This window comes from Lissotriton vulgaris, chromosome 2_1 (genome assembly GCF_964263255.1).
Source record: "Lissotriton vulgaris chromosome 2_1, aLisVul1.2, whole genome shotgun sequence".
Classification (NCBI taxonomy): domain Eukaryota; kingdom Metazoa; phylum Chordata; class Amphibia; order Caudata; family Salamandridae; genus Lissotriton; species Lissotriton vulgaris.
Genome location: NC_141687.1, coordinates 215,909,813 through 215,937,489, shown reverse-complemented (window position 1 = coordinate 215,937,489; position 27,677 = coordinate 215,909,813). Strand labels below are relative to the sequence as shown.

Below are 27,677 nucleotides of genomic sequence, written 5' to 3'. Positions count from 1 at the left end.
CTACCACTATATCTTCACGGCATGTAAACAGAAGTGCAGATTTACCATTATTAACTTTATTATACTATTTACTATAATTGATGATGTGTATATTGTCATAGGGAGTTAAGAACAGTAAATCGACACGAACCTGCTTATGTTGATAAAATATTGGTAATTTGCTGTTAACGTAAATGTACATTATGATTTTAAAGGAAGGAGTTTAAATCTGTTTCTCCTTGAAGCAAAAGGACAGCAGAACGTGTCATCTGTTAGCATTCCAACCTCCGAAATATCAGATCACCTAACCCCATCTCCAGTGTACTATAGCGACGAGCTGCGGTTTACATTATTAATAGAAGTGATGCCTAAAAGCACAACCCCTGAGTCATACCCCGCAATCATTCCATGATACTACTCAAACCCAACATCTGTGAATGGTGACTAATAAATAGCCCTGACATGTAGTTTTGGACATTTCATTTAGTGACTAGCTATCCCAAGAAACTCTCAACCTTGTTATAGTGGAATAATTGTAAAATACAATATAAAAATCAACTACACAATGGTAATCCTAGATTTTAGAAAATAGAAAATCAAGTAATTTTTTTTTTCCACTTTATTTTAGAAAGATTGTGTACACACATGCAATAAAAACATTACTACGAGACATTACTACAACAGCAAGCGGGCCTTGGTGCTACTTCTTGGCAGCTTCCTCTGGTTTCTTGGCCTCTGATGTCGGGATCTTGGCGTGGCTCTCGAAGGTGACTGGGATGGTGACCTCCGCGGACTCCACGGCGGGCTTCGGCAGTGGGGCCTCCACCGTGAGGGTTCCGTCTGGTGAGAGGGAAGATACCACCCCTGTGGCATCTACACCAGGGGGCAGGCTGTGAGAAAGAAAAGGGAGAGTAGAGGTGAGCAGGCGGTTCAAGTGTAGAAACCACTTGCCTCGTGGGGACATGTCCCAGACCTTACATGACAAAGTTCAGACTTATGGGGACCTATACCCAGGGAAGGATTGGCACAGCGGGCAGTCGGGCATTGGCCGAAGGTGTGTCAGTGCTGTCTGTGGGCCGGGCTTTTAGGTCTCTGACCGTAGGCTGCGCTTGCGCAGTCTTGCTCCGAGATTGAATGTTTTTTAGTATGGGGGCTTGAACCCGCCCTTCTTCTCCGTTGGCTGGCTTCCTGAACAGAGGCCAGCCAATGGATGAGAGGGGCGTCACTCCATTCAAGCCCCATCTTTTTCCGATTCGGGGGCGTCTTTTTTTGCTTCTTTCTTGTTTTCTTTCTCTCCTCTTCCCATTGGCTGGAATTTTACCTTCCAGCCAATGGGAAGAGGAGAGAAAGAAAACCACGCCCGAATCAGAAAATGACGGTGCTTTGTCTGAGGCATTTCTGCTTCGCCTGGGAGAAAGATGGTGGGGTCATGGCGTTGTCTGGCCGCGCAACAGACAGACACTCCCCCCACCCCTGAGCAGGTACGTTTTTTGGCGTTTGTTCCCTCGTGCTTTCTGCCCCCCCTCTTTGTGCATCTGTTCCCTCATGCTGTGATCTGGTTTTCGTGCCTCTGTGCCCTGCTTGTGATCCGGTTTTTGTGCCTCTGTGTCCCCCTGCCCCCTTGTTGCTTTTGCTTGCTGCCCCCTCGTTGCTTGTGCTTGCTCTCCTGCCCCTGCCCCCTCGTTGCTTGTTGTGCCTCTGTGCCCTGCTTGTGATCCGGTTTTTGTGCCTCTGTGCCCCCCTGCCCCCTCGTTGCTTGTGCTTGCTCTCCTGCCCCTGCCCCCTCGTTGCTTGTTGTGCCTCTGTGCCCTGCTTGTGATCTGGTTTTTGTGCCTCTGTGCCCCCCTGCCCCTCGTTGCTTGTGCTTGCTGCCCCCTCGTTGCTTGTGCTTGCTCTCCTGCCCTTGCCTCCTCGTTGCTTGTTGTGCCTCTGTCCCCTGCCCTGCTTGTGATCCAGTTTTTGTGCCTCTGTGCCCCCCTGTCCCCTTGTTGCTTGTTCTTGCTGCCCCCTCATTGCCTGTGCTTGATCTCTTGCCCCTGCCCCCTCGTTGCTAGTTGTGCCTCTGTGCCCTGCTTGTGTTTCGGTTTTTGTGCCTCTGGTTTTTGTGCCTCTGTGCCTCTGTGCCCCCCTGCCCCTTCGTTGCTTTTGCTTGCTGCCCCCTTGTTGCTTGTGCCTGCTCTCCTGCCCCTGCCCCCTCGTTGCTTGTTGTGCCTCTGTGCCCTGCTTGTGATCCAGTTTTTGTGCCTCTGTGCCCCCTGCCCCTCGTTGCTTGTGCTTGCTGCCCCCTCGTTGCTTGTGCTTGCTCTCCTGCACCGGCCCCCTCGTTGCTTGTTGTGCCTCTGTCCCCTGCCCTGCTTGTGATCCGGTTTTTGTGCCTCTGTACCCCCCTGACCCCTCATTGCTTGTGCTTGCTGCCCCCTCATTGCTTGTGCTTGCTCTCCTGCCCCTGCCCCCTCGTTGCTTGTTGTGCCTCTGTGCCCTGCTTGTGATCCGGTTTTTGAGCCTCTGGTGTTTGTGCCTCTGTGCCCCCCTGGCCCCTTGTTGCTTATGCTTGCTGCCCTCTTGTTGCTTGTGCTTGCTCTCCTGCCCCCTCGTTGCTTGTTGTGCCGCTGTGCCCTGCTTGTGATCCGGGTTTGTGCCTCTGTGCCCTGCTTCTGCCTCTGGTGTTTGTGCCTCTGTGCCCCCCTGCCCCTTCGTTGCTTGTGCTTGCTGCCCCCTTGTTGCTTGTGCCTGCTCTCCTGCCCCTGCCCCCTCGTTGCTTGTTGTGCCTTTGTGCCCTGCTTGTGATCCAGTTTTTGTGCCTCTTTGCCCTGCTTGTGATCCGGTTTTTGTGCCTCTGTGCCCCCCTGCCCCCTCGTTGCTTGTGCTTACTGCCCCCTCGTTGCTTGTGCTTGCTCTCCTGCCCCTGCCCCCTTGTTGCTTGTTGTGCCTCTGTGCCCTGCTTGTGATCCAGTTTTCGTGCCTCTTTGCCCTGCCCTGCTTGTGACCCGGTTTTTGTGCCTCTGTATACCCCTGCCCCCTCGTTGCTTGTGCTTGCTGCCCCCTCATTGCTTGTGCTTGCTCTCCTGCCCCTGCCCCCTCGTTGCTTGTTGTGCCTCTGTGCCCTGCTTGTGATCCGGTGTTTTGTGCTTCTGTGCCCTGAATGTGATCCGGTTTTTGTGCCTCTGTGCTGCCCTGCTTGTGATCTGGGTTTTGTGCCTCTGTGCCCCCCTGCCCCCTCGTTGTTTGTGCTTGCTTTCCCCTCGTTGCTTGTGCTTGCTCTCCTGCCCCTGCCCCCTCGTTGATTGTTGTGCATCTGTGCCCTGCTTGTGATCCGGTTTTTGTGCCTCTGTGCCCTGCTTGTGATGCGGTTTTTGTGCCTCTGTGCCCCCCTGCCCCCTCGTTGCTTGTGCTTGCTGCCCTCTCCTTGCTTGTGCTTGCTCTCCTGCCCCTGCCGCCTCGTTGCTTGTTGTGCCTCTGTGCCCTGCTTGTGATCCGGTTTTCGTGCCTCTTTGCCCTGCCCTGCTTGTGATCCGGTTTTTGTGCCTCTGTACCCCCCTGCCCCCTTGTTACTCCCCTGCCCCCTCGTTGTTTGTTGTGCCTCTGTGCCCTGCTTGTGATCCGGTTGTTGTGCCTCTGTGCCCTGCTTGTGATCCGTTTTTGTGCCTCTGTGCCCTGCTTGTGCCTCTGTTCCTTGCTTGTGCCTCTGTACCCTGCTTGTGATCCGGTTTTTCGTACCTCTGTTCCCTAGGGCGTTACTGGGCAGAGAGCTCTGTCTGTGTGTGTGTGGCTCTGTATGTGTGTTTGTGGCTCCGTCTGTCTGTGTGTGGCTCTGTCTGTGTGTGTGTGGCTCTGTCTGTGTGTGTGTGTGGCTTTGTCTGTGTGTGTGTGGGGCTTTGTCTGTGAGTGTGGGGGCTTTGTCTGTGTGTGTGGCCTTGCCTGTGTGTGTGTGTGTGGCTTTGTGTGTGTGGCTCTGTCTGTGTGTGTGTGGCTCAGTCTGTGTGTGTGGCTGTGTGTGTGTGTGTGTGTGGCTCTGTGTGTGTGTGGGTGGCTCTGTGTGTGTGTGTGGCTCTGTGTGTGTGTGGCTCTGTGTCCGCTAATACTCTCTACTACTCTCTAATGCTCACCTATTGCCATTGTAAATGACAATATCATTTATTATGTTTTTAAAAAAACAAAAAATGAAAACAATTCCATTTGCAATGCCAATACCTCTAACAAGCCGAGACCATTGCATTGTAAATGCTTGTTTTCTTTCTCAGACCGCAGAGGGCACTGGACTGGGAGAGTAAAGCAGCCTCGCTGGGGGGGCCATGTGATATGACCATTGGGCGAGGATCAGCGGTGGCCTCTCCTTGACCCCCTGCCTTGCCAAGCAATCACCCTGAAGGGGTCTGAGAAGCGGGTGATTGTGCGCGGACATCAGCCTCCCTGGGGGCCTGGTGTTGCCAAGGCCATTGAGCCATTCTCACCTCTGCCCCCCTGTAGCCCACACAGCCCAGAAACAGTGTTCTATTTGACACATTGGTGGCGCCTGGTACCACAATGTTTCTTGGCGCCACTACCCCCTATGACCTCCTTTTGCACAGATTGTCTCACTAATAGGCATTGGTTGTTACAAGTGCCTAGTGTGGAAAAACAAAAACTCAGGGTTTCAAATGTAACACAGTGGTTGGGGTTGTATATGCTAATAAGAGTGTATCACTACCTAAATAAACAGTTTTTAGAAACCTTAGAAAGAGGAAAGATTGAGAAAAAAAATACTTTCTAGAACTCATGCCCGACAGTTTGCTTGTAGCTCTTTGATTCCGGTTCATAAGTCACTATGTTATTTTTGAAGGATTGCACATTATGACCTGCAAGCACCAAAAAACATCTGTGTCAAAACCCACTGACCTATCCACAAATAAATACAATGCTTTGACAGGCATGTTCCAAGTTGCGCTTTGCAGAAGGCACACTAAACCTCTGTGTTACGATGAATGAAAAGTACATTAATCCCCAGAGGTATCTTACCAATTTCAATATGCTCTGAAAACTGCTGGGGCACAAAAATATTTGCACCATGTGCCTTAACACTGCAAGATATCTTAAAATGCAGCATCCTTGTGACCCACTTAATTAAAGTCAGCAAATATATTGCATGAGAAAGTGTTCTTCCTCAACTTCCATTCTACTAATGTTAATAAAACAAAGTTTGCCGGTTAATAACTGGCCCTATTCCAAAATCAATGACACATAGCTTTTGAGTTAATTTTAAAAACATATAGAGTTGGCCGAACAGCTAAGGCGGTCGACCTCGAACCTGGGGAACTGGGTTCGAGTCTTGACAATGACGCTAAACATGCTGTGATTCAGGGCAAATCACTTACAGCCTAATTCATCAAGCCGAAAATTCTGAGAATCTGGCACTTTGCGAGCGCTATTTTTGCATTTGGGATTCATCATCCCAAATGCAAAAATCGGTAATAGCGATTTCGTTATTTTGCGAGGAATTACATTTAAGGAATCTCTATTTGAGATTCCTTAAATGCAATTCATCATCCTTTTAAAAATTGCAAATTGGCAATTTCGGCCCGCTATTTACCGCGAGGTCAAACCTCGTGGTAAATAGCGAAAACTTAGAAAAATGCTTTTAAAAGCATTTTTCTAAGTTGCATGTTGCACACACAGATGACCTTTGGACATGTGTGTGCGCAACACCTGTTTCAATTTGCATTTAAGGGGTGCTACAGGGTGTCCTTTGGACACCCCTGGCACCCTTAAAATCGCTATCTTATTTGCGATTAGCTAATTGCTAATCACAAATAAGGAATACTCCCCATTCATTCCTATGGGCCTTTTGGCCCATTGGAATGAATGGGGAGCTATTCCTTATTTGCGATTAGCAATTTGCTAATCGCAAATAAGGAATGTGTAGGAATCGCAATTCTTTTTCCGACTCCTACATGAATCCCGTTTTGCGAGTCTGTAATAGCGATTCCTTATGATTCGCTATTATAGACTCGCAAAACGGGTCTTTGATGAATCAGGCTGTTTATCTCCCCGTGCCTAACAAAAATAAATGTGTCCTAATATAACGCAACAAGTGCTATGTAAAGTGCTCTGATACCCGATACCTTCAGGTCAAGTTTGCACTATATAAAACTCTGTTAAAAAAAATTGTGTTACCATGCCGCAGAGGGTGGGCCTGTTACTTTGTACCGGGCATGCGTGGTCTCGATGCAAGTTGTTCCTGATGCAAGATTTAGTGGTGCTACAATGCTTATCTAGTCGAGAGGTATGGGTTGTTGTTTAGTGAGGGTCCAGAATAACGTGAAATGGGACTTTGTATTTTACATGAGAGAAGCACCGGCTCAAAAGCTGAAAAGGATCCGGACAAAATATAATCGCATCAAGGAATCTGTTTGAAAATGTTGAGAAATTGCCTCTGAAGTCTGTGATTTTTTTCTCCAAACAGCAACTGATAAAATTGCAACCTTGCATGCAGTTCTTCCTCCCTGCTCTGCGGGCACTACCTTTCTGCTGCACCTGTTATGTTATGTTAGATCAATTTCTATAGCGCACAGCTGCCCCAGCAAAGGGGCGTCCCGGCACCTGAATGATACACCAGCTTCACAGCCCTCTGACTTGAATATAAATTGTGTTTTGGAAGTATAGCCATTGTTTACCAATAGAAGTGCATTCCTTTTGTCCAGATATGAAGACTTAAACCTGAGAAAGCCCTGTGCGATGTGCACCATCAGAGCGTGAGCAGCATTGTTTGTCTTTTATTGCAGCAGCTAACCTCAGGCCCCTTGTAGTGCTTGCCAACATGCTGTGTGCTCAGGGGGCTCCCGCTCATGGGCTGGCATCAGTAGCTGATAGGGAAATGGGTGTTAAGGCTTGGTGGGGGGGTCATTCAGGCCTCTCCTGCCCCCACACACCGGGTGACAGGCATGGACAGAGGCGCATGATAACAGGAAAAGGGGTGATCACGGGAGCGTAGTTCCTGGCTCCTCTATCAATCTGCTGACACACAGAGGGCGGGAGTAAAGCAGGACTCAAAGTCACATCTAGTTCTCTTGTGCCCAGAAATGCAGTGATTTGCTAGCAGATCCCTTCCTCTGTAGCAAGAAGGAACAGATGAACCATATTTATTGATTTATTTTACCAACTTTTGGCACAATTAAACTGATTCATTTGTGTGCCAGTCAACCTTCTAGCTCTATTTTAAAGGCCTCATCCAAAATGCAGAAAAGGGACTTATTTCTCCATATGCCAGGAATATTAGTTAGTAACCTTTGGTTAGTTTTTGGCTGTAGTTTTGAGGTCATTCTGACTCGACTCTGTTTTAGATCCTAGGCCAGAAGATGGCAACACGTGTGTGTTAATTTCAGGATATGTTTAAGACTGTGTAATGTGCTTCCTCTAAAGTTAACTGTTTGAGCCTCATTCCAAGCTAGGCCAAGCTCAAGGGCTAAGCAACATTTACAAACTTGACACTTCTTTCTCTAAGCAGCAGGATTGCCTTTTCTAACATGTTGAGGTTATATGTCCTTTTTTGCTGATTTCCTATGTTTTTCATGGTTATTGCCAACCATAGACGAGCTTTTCTACAAGATAATTGCCTCGGGTCTGTTTAAGGGCTTAGGCCCTGTTATGCCCAAACACATGGCTTTATTCTGCCTACAAGAGGAGGGCCATTTGGAATTGCTCAACTTTTTCTGGTTGGCTGTCTTTTGTTATCATGCATATGGCCCACAGAACATGCTTCAGATTTGATACTTTAGCTTGCGTCTTACACATGGAGGTGCATGTGAAGAATTGTGAGGGATTGATACACAGATGGAATATTTAAACCAGTATCACTAGTTGTCCGTAGGTCACTTGAACCATGATTCTGAGAACAGAGGGTGTTTATTGCTTCTTCTGAGTTCTGTGTGGCATTTGATATATATTCTCTTGGAAAAGTGAAGAAGGTTCACTTTGCAGGCTACATGTGTTTTGCTATGACTATAAAGTATTACCTAGATCTCTTATACTCATTATCTACCTACCTCTTCCTCTTTCTATAGCTATGTACCTTTTCTTCTGGCTACCCGATCATTCTGTATTTACCTTATGTCTCTCCCCATCACACCTCTCACTACCTGAATTCTGGTTCTACTTCACCTCTCATTATACTGTCTCTTTATCTCTCTGTTCACCTCCTCCTTCCCCCAGCACTCCAGTTGGTACCAACCAGCAGAACTGGGGATCACTGTCTAACTAGAGTAGTGCACACAAAGACAGAAGGGTGGTAGGACAAGGTGGCAAAAGGTAGTTAGGTTCAGGGAAAAGTGCAACATTTATGAGGGAGCTAGATTTCATTTCTTTTGAGTGTTTTTCAAAATATTTTTATGGTTGGTATGCAAAATGTATTTCTTTACTGTTTGTCATTAGAGGTTTTTTTTTACCTCTTTGAGAACCAGAGGGGAGGGAGGGGTGGTCAGGAGATTGGTGGTTGGGAACCTGGCTTATATACTATGTAGTTGCTAGACTGTTTCTGATACGAATACTATGCTGTAAACATTATAGAGCCCACCTCTATATGTCCAAAATGTCTGTTCTATTGGTTACTGATTTGTCTGGGATAACATCAATAACATGTTTTATTTAGAAAAAGTAAAAAGTGTAGGGTCAACTCAACAGACTGTACTGTCCGATTCGGATTTTGGAATGGTTCAAGGGCGGACAAGTCTCTGAAGATGAATGCTGGAGCTGAGAAGGCCTGAGAGGCAAAAACTACAAACCAGCATGACTCTTCACTAGGCCTCTCTGGAGGTCAATAGCCAACCTTTGTGACTATTGGTCTTTCCTTTTGGAGAGTTCTGGTGCGTGATGTGGCTGAACCTCTGCATACAGACTCCATACTTCAAATCAGGGAAGATGGAGCAGAAGTGGGAGACAGGAGAGAAGGGGGAGGGGCAAACACAGTGAGAAAGGATGGAACGAAGAGAGCAGGAGAAATGAAAACGTTGTTTGGTAAGGAAATAGGGAGTCGATTTGAGGTATGGGGAAAGGCAGAGGCTGAGGAAGTTGTAATGTGGGACCTTCTAACTGTGTAATACTCTATAAACTTCAAATACTAACATGTAAGCACTAAGCCTATGATGAAAGCAGTTTATATCATTGCTCTACAAACCAATTGGTTAATCTATATAGGAGCAGTGGTGGGCTGGACAGAGAACATGTCCTGGCTTACAAAGTGGGCAGGCTGGCCTCATATCCTAACATATTGTCATACACATGCTTTGAAAATATGCTTTACAATTCAATATGTAGCCCCTGTGAAAGAGTGGATCAATTGTTTCTCTAACTTGCTGACTGAATTTAGGCTGAGATTGGCCCTGCTGAAGCCTGGCCAAAGTCTAAAGCAGTGAGTTGACACACTTTTGAGGAAGGGACATTCTGTTAAATAGACAGCTCTGGCCCTGTGTTTCTGCACAATTGAGAAGCAGGTAGTTGCTGTTCAAAGCCAGCCAGGGCACTGGGGCCTAATGCAATGTGTCTGGAAAGCTCTGAAGCAGGGGGCCTGCCATTATGAATAAGCTGTGCATTGCCAGAGCCCAATGCAGTGTATTTGCAGATCTTGGTAACAGAGAATTTCTCTCTTACGTCTCACCCCAAGCACCAAAGCTGGATTCAGTGAGCCTGCGTGCATCAGTGCCCGGTGGCATCTCTTACTATCATCACATCTTGAGTGACAAAGTCTAATTCACTGAGACTCTGCTCCTTGAAGCCAGGACGTTTCTCTCACTAACATAGCATTCCGCGCACCAGAGCTCAATGCAGTAAGTCTGCATTCCTTAAACCTCCGGAGCTTCTCTCGCTAGTACACCATCCCTTGCACCAGATCTCAATGCAGTGAGTCTGCATTCCTCAAACCTCTGCAGCTTCTCTCGCTAGTATACCATCCCTTGCACCAGAGCTCAATGCAGTGAGTCAGCATTCCTCAAACCTTGGAAGCTTCTCTCACTAGCATACCATCCCTTGCACCAGAGCTCAATGCAGTGAGTCTGAATTATTCAAAGCTAGGGAGGTTCCCTTGCACCAAATCCCAATGCACTGAGTCTGCATCACTCGGTGCCATGAAGCTTCTTTCGCTAACAAGCCATACATTGCACCAGAGTTCAGTGCAGTGAGTCTGTACCTCTCAGAGCTCAGAAGTTTCTAATGTTAACATACCATCCGGGCACTAGAGCTCATTGCAGTGAGTCTGCATCCCTCAGAGCTCATGAGCTTCCATCGCTAACATACCATCTCAAGCATCAGGGCTCAATGCAGTGAGTCTGCATCCCTTAGAGCTCGGGAGCTTCTATTGCTAACATACCATCCGGGCACTAGAGCTCATTGCAGTGAGTCTGCATCCCTCAGAGCTCATGAGCTTCCATCGCTAACATACCATCTCAAGCATCAGGGCTCAATGCAGTGAGTCTGCATCCCTTAGAGCTCGGGAGCTTCTATTGCTAACATACTATCCGGGCACCAAAGCTCAATGAAGTGAGTCTGCATCCCTTAGAGCTCGGGAGCTTCTATTGCTAACATACTATCCGGGCACCAAAGCTCAATGAAGTGAGTCTGCATCCCTCAGAGCTCGGGAGCTTCTATTGCTAACATACTATCCGGGCACCAAAGCTCAATGAAGTGAGTCTGCATCCCTCAGAGCTCGGGAGCTTCTATTGCTAACATACCATCCGGGCACTAGAGCTCATTGCAGTGAGTCTGCATCCCTCAGAGCTCATGAGCTTCCATCGCTAACATACCATCTCAAGCATCAGGGCTCAATGCAGTGAGTCTGCATCCCTTAGAGCTCGGGAGCTTCTATTGCTAACATACTATCCGGGCACCAAAGCTCAATGCAGTGAGTCTGCATCCCTCAGAGCTCGGGAGCTTCTATTGCTAACATCCTATCCGGGCATTAGAATTCAATGCAGTGAGTCTGCATCCCTCAGAGCTCAGGCACTTCTATTGCTAACGTACCGTCTCAAGCACCAGAGCTCAATGCAGTGCGTCTGCATCCCTCAGAGCTCAGGCACTTCTATTGCTAACGTACCATCTAAAGCCCCAGAGCTCAGTGCAGTGTGTCTGTATGTGTCAGCTCGGGAGCTTCTCTTGCTAATACCATCTCAAGCAGCAGAGCTCAGTGCAGTGCATCTGTATCTGTCAGAGCTCTGGAGCTTCTCTCGCTCATACCATCCTAGGCACCAGAGCTCAAAGCAGTGCGTCTGTATCCCTCAAAGTTCAGGAGCTCCTATTCTTGGCGAACTGTTTCCTGCATTCGAGACTGAGAGGCTGCTTTAATACATCTTAGCCACAAACAGTGGCCCAGACACACATCTCCTCCATTGCTGCCTCCGTAGGGTACTGGGCACCGCAGCTTGTAAAATCCTCCAGTCTATTCATGCAGGGATACATTTTCTGAACTTACGTGTATTTCCGCGTGAAGCACCGGGAGATAAATCCATGTTCGTCCTGCTTCTCCTCGTGCTTGCCTGAAAGACAAAGAGAGAGAGGGTAGGTCACCCATCCACCCTTTAAAGTAGCACTCCGCTTGTGTGAGCCTCAAAACTAGAATCTGGGCCTCTCCTGAGGCGCATGCAGTGAGACACCCTGGCATCCTAAGTAATGCATTATTTATCATCATTTTCCAATCTTAACCCTGCTTCCCCAAGAAAAGAGTTATGTACAAATGTGCCAAGATGGCGGATGCAGTTTCCTTTAAATGCCATGGTTTTGTTTTGTTAAAGATAGGGTGTAACAAGAAAACTGCCAATAAATAGTCACATTTAAAACAAAATTGTAAAGGACCGCTTACTAGGTCTCGCCTACGCAGCGCACAAGCGGTGCTTTGGAGGGACCTTTTGGAATCACTCCGTACTTTTTTGGAAACTCGTGCATGTACTGCACTGTTTCCAATGAGCCCTCGTGCATGTACGGCGTTTACCTTACGGGAGCGTGCAGCGGCCCCATCTGTTATCGTGCCCGCCGCTGCTCGCTCCCGTAAGGTAAACGCTGTAGATGGACTTAAACTTTCACAACTGCGGGGCCGTGCTTGTCTTTCAGCGCTGGTTTCTTAAGGTCGTGTTACCTCTTGATTCGGACAATCTTCCTTTCTTCCTGTCTTTGCTGCCGACCGCCCGCTCCCTTGGGTGCGGCACTGCATGTGTACATACTGGGAGTCTATGCTGAGTGGGCAGTGCATAGGCTCGGCTTAAAGCTCGCACTGCAATTAAAAACACGCACTCACACATGCTATTGTTGGTAATTAATGGATATTTCCACGTGACACGGTGTGTGTTACACACACGCACAGACCTTCAAATTAATACTTATTCATTTGTAGCTGTGCTCCCGGTTCGGACCAAGCACTTTTTTATTAACATTTGCAGTAGTTAAAAAAAATGGGGGCAAATCGAGTTGGCGTTGCGAGAAACATAAGATAAAATTGTTCTTTTAAAGACGGCCCGAAACAGGATTTTGCACGACGTCAAAACGCAGTAAACTGAAGTTGTCATCATCTATGACATACTTGAATGCCACAAAGAGGAGCAAATTTGTTTCACCCGTCTTCAAATATGAAATTGTACAGTTTACGCAAATCCAGTCGGTTGCATTTACTGTTCTTTAAGTGTCCATCGAGGCGCAAAACAAATTTGCTCAATTTCCTATTTTCCCAAATGTTATTTAAGAAACAATACGTTTTCTTTGTTTAAACCGTTTTTGACAAGTATAAAGATGCATTAATATCAAAGGCCATAATGTACATTTTAGGTATGGTCTAAAATATGTTGCCTGCACTGTTGCAAAAACAACCTCTGGGTAATATATATGACCACTCAACACAAATAATGCAAACGCATTTGTCCCGTTTTTTTCATCTAGACTAGTGTTAGTGTCTCTAAATTCGGAGCCAGGATAATGCCACTGCTTTCCTCACACAAACAAATTGTGCATTCCTGAGCAGACCCCTTTTGCCATAGCTGACCAAAGGGCGAGCGCCCAGACTTGAAGGCAGCAACAAGCGCTGCGCGTTTTGGAACATGCACTCTTTCTTTTTAACCTAGACGTGCCACTAGGAGGTTTACTCCACATAGGAGCATCCTAAAACACACCCTCGTCACTTGCTCTGTTATCAAAATGTGAGTTCCGAAAATTCGTCTAGGCGCTAAATGGTATTAAGCGCTGCTATCAATACAACTTGCGTGGCTCAAGGATGCCTCATGGACGGTTCTTGGTGCACCTCACTGAAAGCCCCACATCTCCTCCCCCACCCCATTACATACTGCCGCCTACCCAGCAGTGCGATACATACTGCTGTTGGCTTGCACTTGAGATCTCCTGGGATGCGGGGGTACGGGTGCGCGTGTGCCAGCTGTATGGCTACCCTCACCACTCTACATACACCAGGGTCACGAGTAACTAAGTTAGAATCAAGGGCGGAGGGGCTTAACTGTGCGAACCGCACTAGAGCAGTTAATACAACTTTAGAACTGGAGAACCAGGTTTGAATCCTGGCGTGATTCTGGGCACATCACTTATTTTCCCTGTGTTTAACAAATAAATGAATCCGAACTTGTGTAATGTGACTAGTGCTCATTTAAAGCGCTACAATGCCTTTAGGCCGTGTTCGCGCTATATAATAATGCCAATAAAGTTACCCCCTCACCTCCGAACCCCCGCAATAAAATCATTCTACCCGTCTGTACCGCGCCCACCAGACGCACAACACACAAGATAGATACGCAATAAATAACCAGTCCTGCGATACAACTGGAAGTTTACCCGGGTCAGTTTAGTAGAGTTCCAAAAACCAGTGGATATTGAAATTAGATAAAACCGCATGTAACTTATCCACTGAACCCGGCAGTGGTTCTTTAATGAGACTGGGTCTTGGCTAGCATGATGCCTTGAGTCTCTATAGTTTGGGGTGCAGAGCACAACGTGGATTGAGGTTGTGAATTTAGTTGTGTTAGGTTATTGGCCAAAGAGTCCCCTATTGAGGCTGTTGCCTGCCATCAGACCCCAGAAGTTCATCAGAGCCCACCTGCCTGCTATTGCTTTATTTAGTATTTGAAGCTGAAGGACCTCCTATAAGACACCTACCACACACTTCAACTTGTGACAAACATCTGTGAATTTGGGTAACTTAATCCCCGATGATTACATTTCCATCAGGGGTGGTAGGGAGTGTTTTTGCTTGGCTACTAAAATAATTTCAAATGTTTAAATAGAAACAAATTGCTCCCGACGAAGTACATTGGGGAAGAAAAAGCACTAAACTAATCACAATGGATTCTGCGGATCTGAATACAAGCAATGTTTAAGGAAAGACAAAGTGCATTTCTGTCGGTGCTTGCAATCTTATATATCTATTTCTGTCTAATGTTTGTCGCAGCACATGTATTTTGTACTAGAATGACGCTGTTTCAATAAATGCTTATTGAAAACTTTCCCATTGTTTATTCTGTATATCTCTCTGAGAGGAAGTGAACACAAGTAAATGATCAAAAAGTACTGTAATATTTCAATGATCCCTGGAATATCAAGGGTTGTGATGTTCGATAGTTGCCAGAAACCATTCGTTCCTTGGTAAGGTGTGGGGGCTTATAGTGGCACTGTGAGCTAGCAGGTCTAAAGGCTAACGTATCCTTGGGGGGTGTCTGGAATCAGTCTGTACCCCAATCCATTAATTCTTGGTTGTCTCAACGTGCAGATCCTATGTATTATTAGGAACTACACAACACTTTCTTTTCTTCAACTCAATAACAAAGCTGCACCAGTGTCTCAGTAAGGTAGAACTGAGCCGCCAAGATAAGCTAGAACCATGAACACAAACTTGACTGCTGTCAAGAAAGAAAGCTGCCCAATAGACTGTGTCCATACAAAGAGCTCTTAGCTATGGTGACCAGGCGTCCCTGATTTGCTGGGATAGTCACAGATTTTCACCATCTTTCCAACAGATATTTATTTCCCTGTTATCTGAGGTCAACAAAAAACAGATGGAGGCATGTTGTTGTGTGTTCCAAGGCATGACTAGTTAGCAGCTTTCATCAGAGAGCAATTTAATTAACAAGTATAACACTGAGTCTTAAAGTTTAATTTAATTTATAGTGCCTCCACGTACATGCTTCTATGTTGATGAGTACTGTCATTCGATACCCTTAGGTTGATGTAAAATTGTAGTCCTTTTATTTTTGCCAAATTTCTCAATTTTTGTGTCTCGAAATCCTATCACTCTACACGAAGCGCAAGTCAGATGCGGGGAGCAATGATTTTAGCAAATATAGTGAGATAAAATGGAAAATGACAAGCTCACGGATATTCGTTATTCGGCGATCCCTACAGAGATGAAACATAAATTAAGAATAAACTTAGCAGATTTTGCGAAACTGGGTCCATCAATTGCCAATTAGTTTATCGATAACCAGTTTTGAAATTGCATAGCTAAACATATTTCACCCAACTATCAGTATGTCTTTCCTTAATTCTCCCAGATATTCCTACAATGTTACCGTTTATTAGCAAAATGGGAGCCTCATGAGAGGACAAGTATGTTTCACTGGTGTGCGCATGCCGTTTGACTGATACAAGTTTGCAAAAGCTATGTGATTAATATGGAAGTATTGAATGGAGTAAAATCTGTGTCCTTGGGGACGTACAGTTTCTTGACTGAATAATTGCTGTACTTCTCCTATAATGTCCTTAGCTCTTAAGTATACACCGTATTTTGCATCCTGTATTTTCCTTGTGTTGCTTAGAATGGGAATGATGTGTTGAAGTAATTGCCCTTCCGTCTATTGGTGGTGCATTACAGCCTATGAGGCCAGTGGCACGTCTTGAAGCCGTAGCTATGCACTCAAGGGCCAACCCATGACCAGAAGCGGCCAGTGCAGGTAAGAGCATTGGGGCGGTGGGACGGGAAGTTGACAAATGACAACGGGGGAAAAAAAATATAAAGAAAAAAAAAAGTACATTGTGCTCGGCGCATTGCCAAGTTGGCGATGTGGCGAGTGCAAGGTGAGTGGTTTTCTTTTTCTTTTTCTTTAATTTTCCCTCATTGTCGCCTGTCGACTCCACTTCCCACCCAGCCTCACAGTTCTTACCTGCACGGGCCACTCCAGCCCATGATCCCAGAATATCAGTGGGACACAATTGTGAGAACAAAGTATGGAAACACAAATATCGATAGGTAAGTTTAGATTTTCTATAACTAACTCCACTTATATGTACCTATGCGGTACATATATCTTCAAGATACAAAGATGTGGAGTTAGAAATAGTAAATCTATTCCTCCCTATATGCATTTACCTTTTGATATTTTGTCCCTCCATATTCTGCCCTTGATATTCTTGTATCACAATATTCTCCGGGTTGATATTCCGCAGTACAATCTCAAGATGTGGTGGCAGCTGCTGAGGGTACGAAGAATGTGCCTTTGTGTTCTGTTGAGCTGTTGTATGACAGGGGGCTATTGAGTGTTGGAAAGGAAAGTGAAGCATGATACCTCTCTGCTTCGGGTTTTGATCCCTCGGTGTTTGCCATCTGCAGTAATTATTTCTGGACCGGGACATCAGTCCTGATCTCCAGCTAGAAAATGTACCTAGCTGAGTGCTGCTTGTCCTATTAGTCCCATCCAGGTACAAGCACTAAGTATCTGTGAATTTTGTGAATCAGCGGTACGCGAAATCGCAAACAAATCAGCGAATTTGCGGATTTCCCTGTGAAATCGTGGATTTTTTTGCGATTTGCACCATACTTAACTGGAGTACTTTCTACTGGCTAATCAGTAAGTGCTACCTCATTGGGTAAATGTATAGTGCTTTTCCTGCACTACAGCTGCGTAGGGCCAGAAGAGTTGCCTTCAGTGACCATGTGTGTGTAACTTTGCCATCGCACCAAAGGGCGCTGGGGTCCCTCGAGTGAGCTGTCCATCATAGTGTGTAAAGGGCGGGAAGACGTGCACACTGCTAGAGTGTGGGGGGCAAACGGGGGGGTCTTCTTTGTGAGTTCACATGCCTCTCGTGTGTATAAAAGGTCAGGCACAGATCAGAGCAGCAGATGAGGAGAAAGAAGCTACTGGTTACAGGAACTGCATGGGGATTGCACTCGTGAAAGTCAAGGATGCAAAGGCTTCCATCAAGCATTATAGCTAATTTTCAACGTTAGATATGGGGAGAAAGCACACCTGCCCAGCCTCAACAAAAAGCACATTTGTTTTGGGCTGATTAACTTTGCCATCGCGCCGAAGGGCGCTGGGGTCCCTCAGTGAGCTGTCCATCATAGTGGGTAAAGGGCGGGAAGACGGTACACACCGCTAGTGTGTGTGGGGGGGTCAAACAGGGGGGGGGTTCTTTGCGAGTTCACATGCCTCTTGTGTGTATAAAAGGTCAGGCACCGATCAGAGCAGCAGATGGGGAGAAAGAAGCTCCTGGTCACAGGAACTGCACAGGGATTGCGCCCGTGAAAGTCAAGGATGCAAAGGCCTCCATCAAGCATCATAGCTAATTTTCGACTGTAGATATGGGGAGAAAGCACACCTGCCCAGCCTCGACAAAGCGCATGATTTTTTGGGGCTGATTAAGGAGTTACTGAATTTGACCTTCAACTCGGGCACCTGCTTTATCTATATATGTAAGTGCTTCCTGTTCACATTTAATATTTGTGACAGGAGCCTCTTTTTCTACTTGTAACTATTCTATGACCCTGCTTCGAGGGTCAGAGCAGGGTCAGAGAATAGTTGCAAGTAGGCAATGAGGCGCCGCTCAAGAAGCACTTACAAGGTTACAGCAGGTGCCCAAGTTGAAGTTAATTTCTTTGTAACCATTTTGTATATGGTTACAAAGAAATTAGCTTCAACTTGTGCACCTGCTGTAACCCTGTAAGTGCTTCCTGATCAAAATTCGTCCCGCTCGCAGATTCGCAGATTTTGCCACGATTTTGCGAGATTTGCGGATCGCAAAATTGCGGAAAATCCGCATATTCCGTGAGCGGAACAAATTTTTGGCCCATACTTAACAAGCACCAGTAACTATCAGCTTTTCCAGTATTAAAATAGAATTCCATACAGGTTCCTTCAATCAGGGATCTGACCAACAGCTACAGTCGTTATCGGTAGCACCGGAAGCTGCCACTGTGCGGCTGAATGCCGATTCTGCCTGCACTAGTAACCCTCATTCATTGAGCACTTGGACACCACGCTGCTGGTAATGCAGTGCAACCGCATTCCCTAACTGCTTTACCATGGCTCAGCGTGTAGGTGGTCAAGGTGCTACAAATGTGTTATTAGAGCATTTTAATGCTGTGATGCGGACCACCACATTAAAATGTGTTAGTCTAACGCCTGATGCATGGTACTTGGCAGGGCCGACTGTGGCTTCTGCTCCACCGAGGCAGGATTGGCCGCCATCCCGATCACGCACATTAGGGCTGCACCAGTTCAGGCTGTTAATTGATTGCAGAGACATCAGGGCCGGCTTTAGGGCAGTACGACTGGTGCGGCCGCACTGGGCGCTGAACTGTGGAGAGGCGCAGACCTCAGGAGGGGCGTTGTACTTAGCAATATCTCATGTTTAGAAAGATGAGGGACACTTTTGCCCGGTGGTAATGAGAGAATCCGAGGATGCGGTCATGGGGCTTGGGGTTCGCCAAAAGTGATTGTCGCACCGGGCGCCACCAGCGCTAAGGCCGGCCTGTGGAGACTTGACAGTGTGCTTTCTGCTACAGTGAGGCGTCGATCGCTGTGGATAAAATGATGTGATGGCCCCTAACGAGGCAGCTGAAGTTGCCCTCTGTACTCCAGCTAAGGCAAACAATAGTACAACCGCATGCTTTAGTCAATGCTTTAAATCGGCAGGTACTGGGTGTATTTCTTTAATGTGAATGGGAGAGTAGAAGCATTTCTCACTGGAAACATGCACTGTGGTACAGTGCTTCATTTGTAAAAAAAAAACATAAGTGCTATTACTCTCGTCAGGAGGGCACTGAAGATTGCACCACACGTTGCCTCTGCTATGCTGCTTATGATAGAACAACACAAATATTAACCATCACACTAATACAACTGTGACAATTCGGACTATTTCAGGCCCCTAAGCTTTAAGAATGGCTTGGATGGCAGGTAATAGTCATTTTTATGTATATTGAATTATTAAATAACTGTTATTATGGTCATCTCTAAATTAGCCAGGCAGCACCACCTTGTGGCAGACTGTCACAATCGCCAGTGCTGACAAGTGCCGGTGCCGACCACCGGCTCAAATTAAGCACTGCTCTGGTAGCGAGTACCAGTGCTTAGGTATTTTCATTTGCAACATTGATCCTAGTATGTACTGAGCAGCACTGCAGCATGTAAGGTACCCCCTGAGTTGCAGCTGTTGCAGTTTACTAAGAAAAATGTTGGGCACTGGCACATTTAGTTCTTCTTTTACAATTTACGGTATTGGTCCCATTGAAATAGAGAACTGAAGCCCACCACATACTTAGTAAGTATCCTGCATTGTTCACCTCTCTAGAATATCCCAAATTATTTTCCCCCTTGACAGATTTTATTTTCACCCAGTAGCATAGGGGCCTGGCAACAGGTCAGTGGATGGATTTACCCTATAGCCAAAGGTCTAATAAGACAACCGGAATTGGCAGCTCAGACCTGCACCACAGATGCACATACGGCCAGGCAGACTGCAGACACTTCACCCCCTGCTGGTCTCCAGGTGGATGCACCAGGCTGGCTGCTCCGAGGCATGTGCAGAGAGCCAGATTAATGGCATTAAAGAGCTGTTGCCTTTATGCTAATCTGCAAAAACACCCCTCGTTCCCTCATTCTCCAGACCCTACCGTGGGAAGCTTAAGGGACACACAGGTCCATTTATACTACGATTCGCTCAAAGCAATGCTGCAGGGAAGTCTGTGCTTGTTGCAATGCACAAATGCCAAAGAAATACAGGGGTAGAACACAAAAGTGATGCAAACCTGAGCAAAATGTTTTTTTGTAATCTAATTTCAACACAAACTAGTGCTAAGTGTTGCTGTGCATTGATCTGCGTCAAGGGGGCACCCATGTGTGGTACATGGGCGTTCCCGTGCAGCCACCCGTATGTATTTTTTGCGAAACCCTAACTAATAATAACAGTAGATAGGGTTTTGCACCAAAAAATAACGCCACTTGAAAGCAGGCTTTAAAAAGAAGAAATGCTTATATTTCTCATAACTTTACCCACTATGTATGTGTGCTGCACACATCCAAAGTGTGAAAAGTTTTAGAATTAGACTAAGCATAGTGTTTTGTACAGGAAGCGTGCCCTTCCAGTATAAATTCTACACTAGACTCACACACTATCGTGCAAAGTTGTATGTGGTGAACGGCAGCCAAGCTGTGCACCAGCGCTAGGGAGAGAGCAGGATACCGCTATATCTTCGTAAATATGCCGCTTTCCTGCTCTCTTTCTTTGTCGTACAGCTCAGCAACTTCTTGTGCTGTGATGCATTGGGTAACAGTGTTATAGTTACCACACGTCTGTGAGTCACGCTTGTGCTAAAAATGTCTGGGCTTATTTATGAAGACTGTTGCATTGCTGCATGACAACAGCAATGCAACATTTTTCACTGCGCCCTCCTTAGGACACGATGGATGCGTCATAGTTACTGTATGACGCATCATATCGCAAGGAATAACCGATATGTCAGTATTACTGACGTATCTGTCGACGCAAAACTGACTCGTTGCTGGGGTGTCTGGAAACAGACGCAACTGCAGCAATGTGTCCTTTCACACGGGACAAACCTCATGTGAAAGGGCCTGCGTCAGTCTTACGTCTGCTGTGTGGCAAGCGTAAGAAATTGACGCAATGGCATTCTAGAAGTGGTATACTGAAATCTTATATATTTCAATGCGCCACGTCTACAAGGCTTTTTGCAGGGGAACACCCACCCTGCATACATTATACCTGGTGCAGGTATAATGTGGCACAGGGATTTGCAAAGTGACGCATCTGCCTTGATGCTTCACTTTGTAAATAGGGAGCAACATGGCCTATTTTTTACACCGCTGGTGCTTCACAAAAAGTGACGCACCGGCGGCGTAAAAGTGAAGCAAGGGCTCATAAATGAGCCCTGTCGTGTGTTGCAGTGTTAAACACGAGCCATGCCACGTGCAAAGGGTAGCAAGTGGTGGGTTACTTTCAGTGCAAATTTCTAAACACATACAGCCCATCAAGGGTAAAATGCATGATGTGTATGTACATTTATGCCGAAACTACATTTATTTCACATGGAAAATCACGCGACGTCCCTTTTGCCATTGTTTGGCCTGTTACCTTTTGGCGCTAGAATTCTACACAAAGCTCGTGCTGCTTTGTATGACTTCAGTCGAAGGGACAGTGCCCAATCCTAGTGTTTTTTGCTCTGTGCTCGCCCTATTCCACCCACTTCCCTCATTACAAAGGTTTTGTGCTAGTCGATACAATGCTCTTTCAGCCGAAAAAAATCCTTTTGTGTGCAAAAGTTAATCAATTCTATGGAATGCTCCAGTTTGCGCTTGCACAAGCAGCATTTTAATAATTTTGGGTCCCGTTATCTGTAGCAGGTCGATGGCCTGCAGCTTCCATGGAAAATGTTGGAGTCTCAGCGGCCGGCGCCCTGAAAGGGCTCTAGGCTGGGGCAAGTGAGTCACGTCCCATCCCCCGCCCCCTAGAGACCCCTCTCCACCTAGCCAGGATACTATGAACTGCTGACCAGGGTCTGCGTTAAAGGCTCTGTTTGTCAGCTGACTCGATCCCTTCAGCATCTCCTCTCAGTGGGCACAGCCACTTTCCTCGAGAGGGAACACTGGCTTGTCGACGCCATATGCCCCCAAGGCTGGGCTATATTTATACTACTAACACATACGGCCCTGTGCAATGTTCCTGCCGCACATTCCTTCCAATGAAGCTATCTTTCCAAAGTGGCCCTCACCCACTCTCCACCAGGGCGCACCAACATGTGTCTACAGTCCGCCCCTTCAGGAAGCGCTGTCAGTCTCGACTGGTCCCAGGATGCTTCTGTGTAGATTATGTGATTTTTCACATTGCCTCAGTGCACCAGAGGTTAAAACAACACCTGTGTCACCCCTTGAGCTATGTCTGCCTCTTTACATGTTTCTCTGCTTCTCCTGTCTTTCTTTTTCCTTTCCTTTTTTCACTACTTCTCTCTCACTGTCTCCATCTCTCGCCTGCGTTCTCTCATTTTCCTTGGCACTAGGCTTCTCTCCCTTCCTCACTGCCATTCTTTGTCAATGTATTTTTTCTCACTCTTGACCTTGCTTTCTCTCTTTCATCCTGCTTTTCTTCTTAACTTGTATCTCTCTTTCCCTCACTGTATCTACTTCTTTCTTCCTTTCTCTCCCTCACCAGTCCCTAGGCCACTCCATTGTTCCTCATACATTTGCGCTCTAATTATCTCACCTCTTTCTGTTTTTATCTTCCTTGTTCTTCGTCTCTCCCTTTCCTCAGATATTTTCTCCTGTGATTCTTTCTTCCAGCTTTCCTCCCAGTGCTTAATTTGAATGGGTGGTTTCTGGTGCTGGCACCAGCACTAATTGTCAACACTGTGCTAATGACAGTCTGCCACAAGGTGGCGCTGCCTTGCTAATTTAGAGCTGACCACACAACACTTAATTAATGATTCAATATACATTAATAATTACTATTACCTGCCACACAAACCAATCTTATAGCTTTGGGGATCTGGAATAGGTTGAATTGTCACACTTGTAGGAGTGTGATGGTTAGTAGTGTGTTGTTACTATTGTTGACAGCATGGCAGGTGCAATATGGTGCAAGGTGCAGTGGCCTTCTGACGAAAGCCCTAGCACTTATGTTTTTACAAATTAGGCACTGTAATTCCTCCCCTTTCCCTCTACCTATACCCCTCTGTCCCCCTTTTCCTCATTCCCACTATTTCTCCTCCTTTACTACCTCTTCCCTTCCCCTTTTCTGTATTCAACTCTACCCTGTGGCCTGCTTTTCCCTCTCTTTTTCTCCTCTGCCTTCCTCTCTGTCTATGTGTCTGTTTCTCTTGTAGTCTGTTTTTCTAACTTACTCTCTTTAGGACTTTTGCAAGATATGTTGCATACAACAGGAGGCTTGCAGCTCGCCCATTGCTTATCATTCATTGTCATTCTTATGTGTTGCCTTCTAATTGTCCTGTGTGTGCTGGCTTCACTTCCTCTTCTTGTGACTGGAGCCTGGACCAAGTACTGATTACTTCAGCTTGTTTGCTGTCCTTCCGCTGATCACGCTGTGATTTAGGTACAACTTTTATATTTTCTTCTTCCCTGTCATCCTTGTTGAACCTCTTGTCATTTAAAGGTACGTTTTACTATACGACACACACTTCAAAGAAGCCTTTCTCTCCTTTGAAAAGGAGGTTTATTGTGACAACAGAGGTTATCTGTTTCAAAATGTACTTTCAGTAGGACTTGGACCTGGGCATCATTGCTTTCTATACGTGATAGGATTTTTTGTCAGTTGTCATATTTTATTTCTTTTTTCACACATAGGAAAATTACCTGATTTGCTCAGAATCACAGGTGTGTTGTGCCGAAATCTAACAAGCATTGGCATAAACAAATAGGTTCCGCCTTTGAGACTGTTGCCGCTGCCATTGCCTTTTGTTCCCGCTGTACAGCATGGACGACTTTGGCAAAGATTTGTAGCCATACTGTATAGCGGCATGGCTGCAATATAGCTAAAAATAATAATAAAAAAGGACCATGATGCATCAATTGCTGATACTTTTTTTTTTAAGTGCCGTAGCCTTGGCAGAATCCTAGCGCTTTTTCAAATTAGTGTTAGACACACAGCAAAGCACCCACACTGCTTTAGAGCATGGCCAAGGCCACTGGAATTTTTCTGCAGGGGAGGGCTGAATTATGCGGCAGCGTTGAGTAAATGATACAGCAGGAAAAGGCAAATTATGAGGTGTAATATGGCCCATTTTGGGATAGTAATACTTCATTGTTTTGTCATTTTTAAACTTGTTCACACTGGGCATTGGCTGCACTTCATTAGTACCAGTCTAACACCCAGATATAGTAATAAGCAATAGAAATGTGACCACTTAGCCTTTGTAAAGGGCCTGCTGCTGCTTAGCATCACGTGTTGCTGCATTTTTAGTAACTTGTGAACCATTTGAGCTAGCAAAAAAAATTTAAACTGCAGATCACCGATCACCCGTTAGTTGTGGCAAATGTATAATTATGTGAAAACTGTCGCTGTCGCACAATCGCATAATTCCAGTGGCCCTGATTATGACTACAACACATTGCCAAAGACAATCACACTCATAGGCGAGATCTATTGGCTTTGCCAATGCTTGTTTTGCTTTTTCTCCAACTCTCCCAGGACTGGTAAAGTCTCAGGTATGGAGGCCCCTATGGCTGCGCAGCCCTTTCTGTAATGCCCAGCCCTTCACTCTGCTTCCTCCGTCTCTATTTCTCTCTCCGCCTTCCATGCTCTCTCTAGTCTGCGGCTTCGCTCCGTTCTTCCCTCGTTCCTTCTCCCACCCACCCTGATGCCTCAGTTTCTTCTTTCTCATCTTCTCTGTACTCCTCTCCCTCCAGATTCCCTTCGGCTAACCCCATTGGCTGCCACCCCCTCCTTTAATAGCTTTAAAGCCCTCTTTTTCAGCGGGACAGCTGTCGCCCCTCCTGCTTCGCCACCCTGCCGTCACCCCCAGTGCCAGCTGACGGCCACAGCCTTTCTATTTTAGAGTCTTACCGAATGCCCCGGTACAACTCAGTGGCTGCACCCCTCTCCCCCCTCCCGCGGAATGGGACAAGGGGCTCCCGAGTCCCCCATTTCTTGCAAATGTGAACCTGCCTTGGGCTGAATGGGATCCCTTCAAGGTTTGTGGGGCCCCCGACCGCAGGAGTCTGCGTCACGCCTTCGCTCCCAGTGTCCCTCCGCCACGAGTCTGCGTCAAGGTCCAGGAAGGGGCTCGAGGCCGAGTCACCGACTGACACTGAGGGATATTTGCACCAGTATTGCGTCAGACGATGCGCGCGCGTACCGCCGGAAGGTTTGCTGCACACGGAAGCGTCGTGTATTGCCTCACGGTCACCCCTGGGCCTGGGCAGGGAACAAGGACAGCGAGGCTGACACTGAACCACAGGGAGGCTGACAGTGCCACGCTGGGGAGGGTGCTGGGACTGGAGCTGCCCAGGGAGGACTGGCCGATAGGGGACTCTGAAAATGTGTTTGTCAGGACAGAGCCTCTCACAGGATGGCGGGGCTGTAGCAGAGTCAGTTATGTTTCAGAAGAGGCCGAACAAGTGGCTGGCTGCGCAGCATCGTTGCTAGTATTTTAGAGCGACTAGCCTGTTCGGAAATCTTATGAGCCATTACCTCACTGCACTTTAATAACCATCACTCCCACTTTCAAACACATAAAGGAAGTGAAGCAGCGGTAGACGAATTGAGTTGCTCAAGATCAAACAATGTCGTGAATGAGGTGGGCCAGAACTTGGGCCTCCAGCTTGCGCAGTCTCAGACTTACAGGACCTAACATTGAGTCTAAGGACCTCCTTTAGAGGTGGCCAGTGATGGGACAGCTCCAGAAACACACTAGATGCTCCAGGCACCCACCCCCATGATTCCCGCCTCACTTAAAATTGGAGGGAGCGCTGTTCTCCTGACGGCTGAGCTGCCACTGGTTCTACCAGTGACTGGATACCATTGGATATGCCAGTGAAAGGCGCATCCCCTGTAGGGTTGCCCTTCCTGCACCATGTCCGCAGTGCCCTCATTGCCCAGGACTGCTAGGTGCACCGTGATCGCTTCAAACAGTGGGTCAGTGTGGACTCACGCAACATTCACGGAAACATTAGTGGTCAGGGACACATTAGATGTAACTAATGAAGAAATATGCAGGTGAACAGACCGGATATTTACTCTCTCTGGTTACACATATGTTTAAACTCAAGGTAGTAGTGCTCAGTGCCCGAGTGAACGCCCAGCGACAGTGCCCTACACAAAGAAGGGCTGCATTGGCAGAATGTGCAGCGAGCCAGGGGTTAACAATGGAAAATATGGACCTAGAAGTGTGTGTTTTCAGCAGGTAGCGTAGTCTGAGTGTGAATTTCAGTGTGTCAATGCAGAGGAGCAACAGCGTTTCAACCTTGAGGCGGTTCAAAAGGTCTTGCGGATCTGTTACCAAGAATACGGCTCTTGGTCCACATTGTTCATCGTCATGTGTAGATGTACTGTGAAGTGTTCTTTTGTGAGCTTGCTACAGGAATTGACTTCTTGAATATCCGATCTACCCAAGAATGCTCTCCGTGCTTTTCATGCAGCCACTTGCCTCCAGTTATCAGCTTGCACTCTGTGATCTTGGTCAAATCATATTAACTGCTCGAGTCTGTACTGCAGCTCGAGAAAACGCTGCCACTGAGGACTCTGAACTTTTCACTGAATTATAACATCACTAAACATTTAGTAGGTTGTGCACACAAGCAGGCACCGTGGAGAATCATTCTAGTCTAGAAGCTGTGCTGTTGACCGTGGATCTACTCGTCCTCTGTTCTCAGCTTGCCTTTTCTGCTGGCCCTCCGTGTGTAGCTCTGGGGATGTCTGTTCATCTCCCTCAGCCTCGGTTCTAATGTTTGACAACATTGGCAACACTTATCAGTCGCCTAAATGTTGCTTTTAGGCACTTGCCTCTTTTCTGCATACCAATGTGAACTTTGTTTGCCACTCACGAATGTCCTCGGTCACTGTGCAAAGGGTTAAAACTACACTATACAAAACAAGTATAATTCAAATAAAACATTCATAAAGTGTATTCTTATGGTGTTTTATTCGCCTTTGATATCTATGCAACCTCATTCACTACAGACCCCTTTAAGGCCACGGCCACACCAGTGCACCCAGTTGGAAGTTCCAATAGACCAGACATCATTTCTGCTGGATGCAGTTGGCAGCATATGTTTTTTTTTACATATCCTTAATAGGTTGGAATAGAATTTCAATTAAATTCTGTTGGATGTTTTCAGCTTGTAATTTCAGTAACTAGGACCAGCCTGATTGTTTTTTTGTCTTTTGGACACATATAGCCCAATGTTCACAAACCCATATGCTGCAACAAGATTCAGCGGAAACCAGTTTCATCTGGTCAAATGGAATATGTTGAGGAACACACGTTTGGAACCACCTGGCCTTCCTCAAAGGTAGACCAAGGCCTGCCCTTCCGTACCTGTGATCTCCACGATGCCATCCTTGGTCTTCACCATCAGTTCCTCCGGGGCGAAGTGGTTGACGTCCAGGCTGATCTTCCATCGGTCTGAGGTTTGGCGGATCTCCGAGATGCCACTGCTCAGTTGGCGGCTCAGCGCGCGACTGTAGGTGGGGATGGCGGCTGGTGGGGCCGCGATGGGGCTGACTGCGGCCACGGGCATCGTCTCAGTGGCGTTGGGCAGCATCCGGACATAGCCGGGCCAGCTGGTGCTGGGCCAGCGGTACCAGTCTTCTGGGATTTGGGGGAGACCGAAGGACTGGTCGAAGAGGCGGCTGCCCTGGTACCAGTCCCGGAAGGGCTCCCAGCTGGGGGTGCGCAGGAAGGTGAAGGGGATCCGGCGCTCTGACATGACTGGGCTGTGGTGGGGTGGCGGGTGTGCTCAGCTCTCCCTGCCGTCCCGAGTGACTGACTGCCCCGGGCTCTGGAA

The 27,677-nt window shown here is 46.9% G+C and overlaps 1 protein-coding gene across 1 annotated transcript; it reads right to left on the bottom strand.

Moving 5' to 3' along the window:
* Positions 1–580: 580 nt before the first annotated feature.
* Positions 581–27,677, bottom strand: HSPB1 (heat shock protein family B (small) member 1). The gene is made up of 3 exons (XM_086954782.1): positions 27,209–27,677; positions 11,411–11,474; positions 581–869 (listed from the first exon to the last, which is right to left on the bottom strand). The coding sequence occupies exons 1-3, from the start codon at positions 27,597–27,599 to the stop codon at positions 680–682; spliced, it is 645 nt and encodes a 214-aa protein (XP_086810908.1). The 5' UTR covers positions 27,600–27,677; the 3' UTR covers positions 581–679.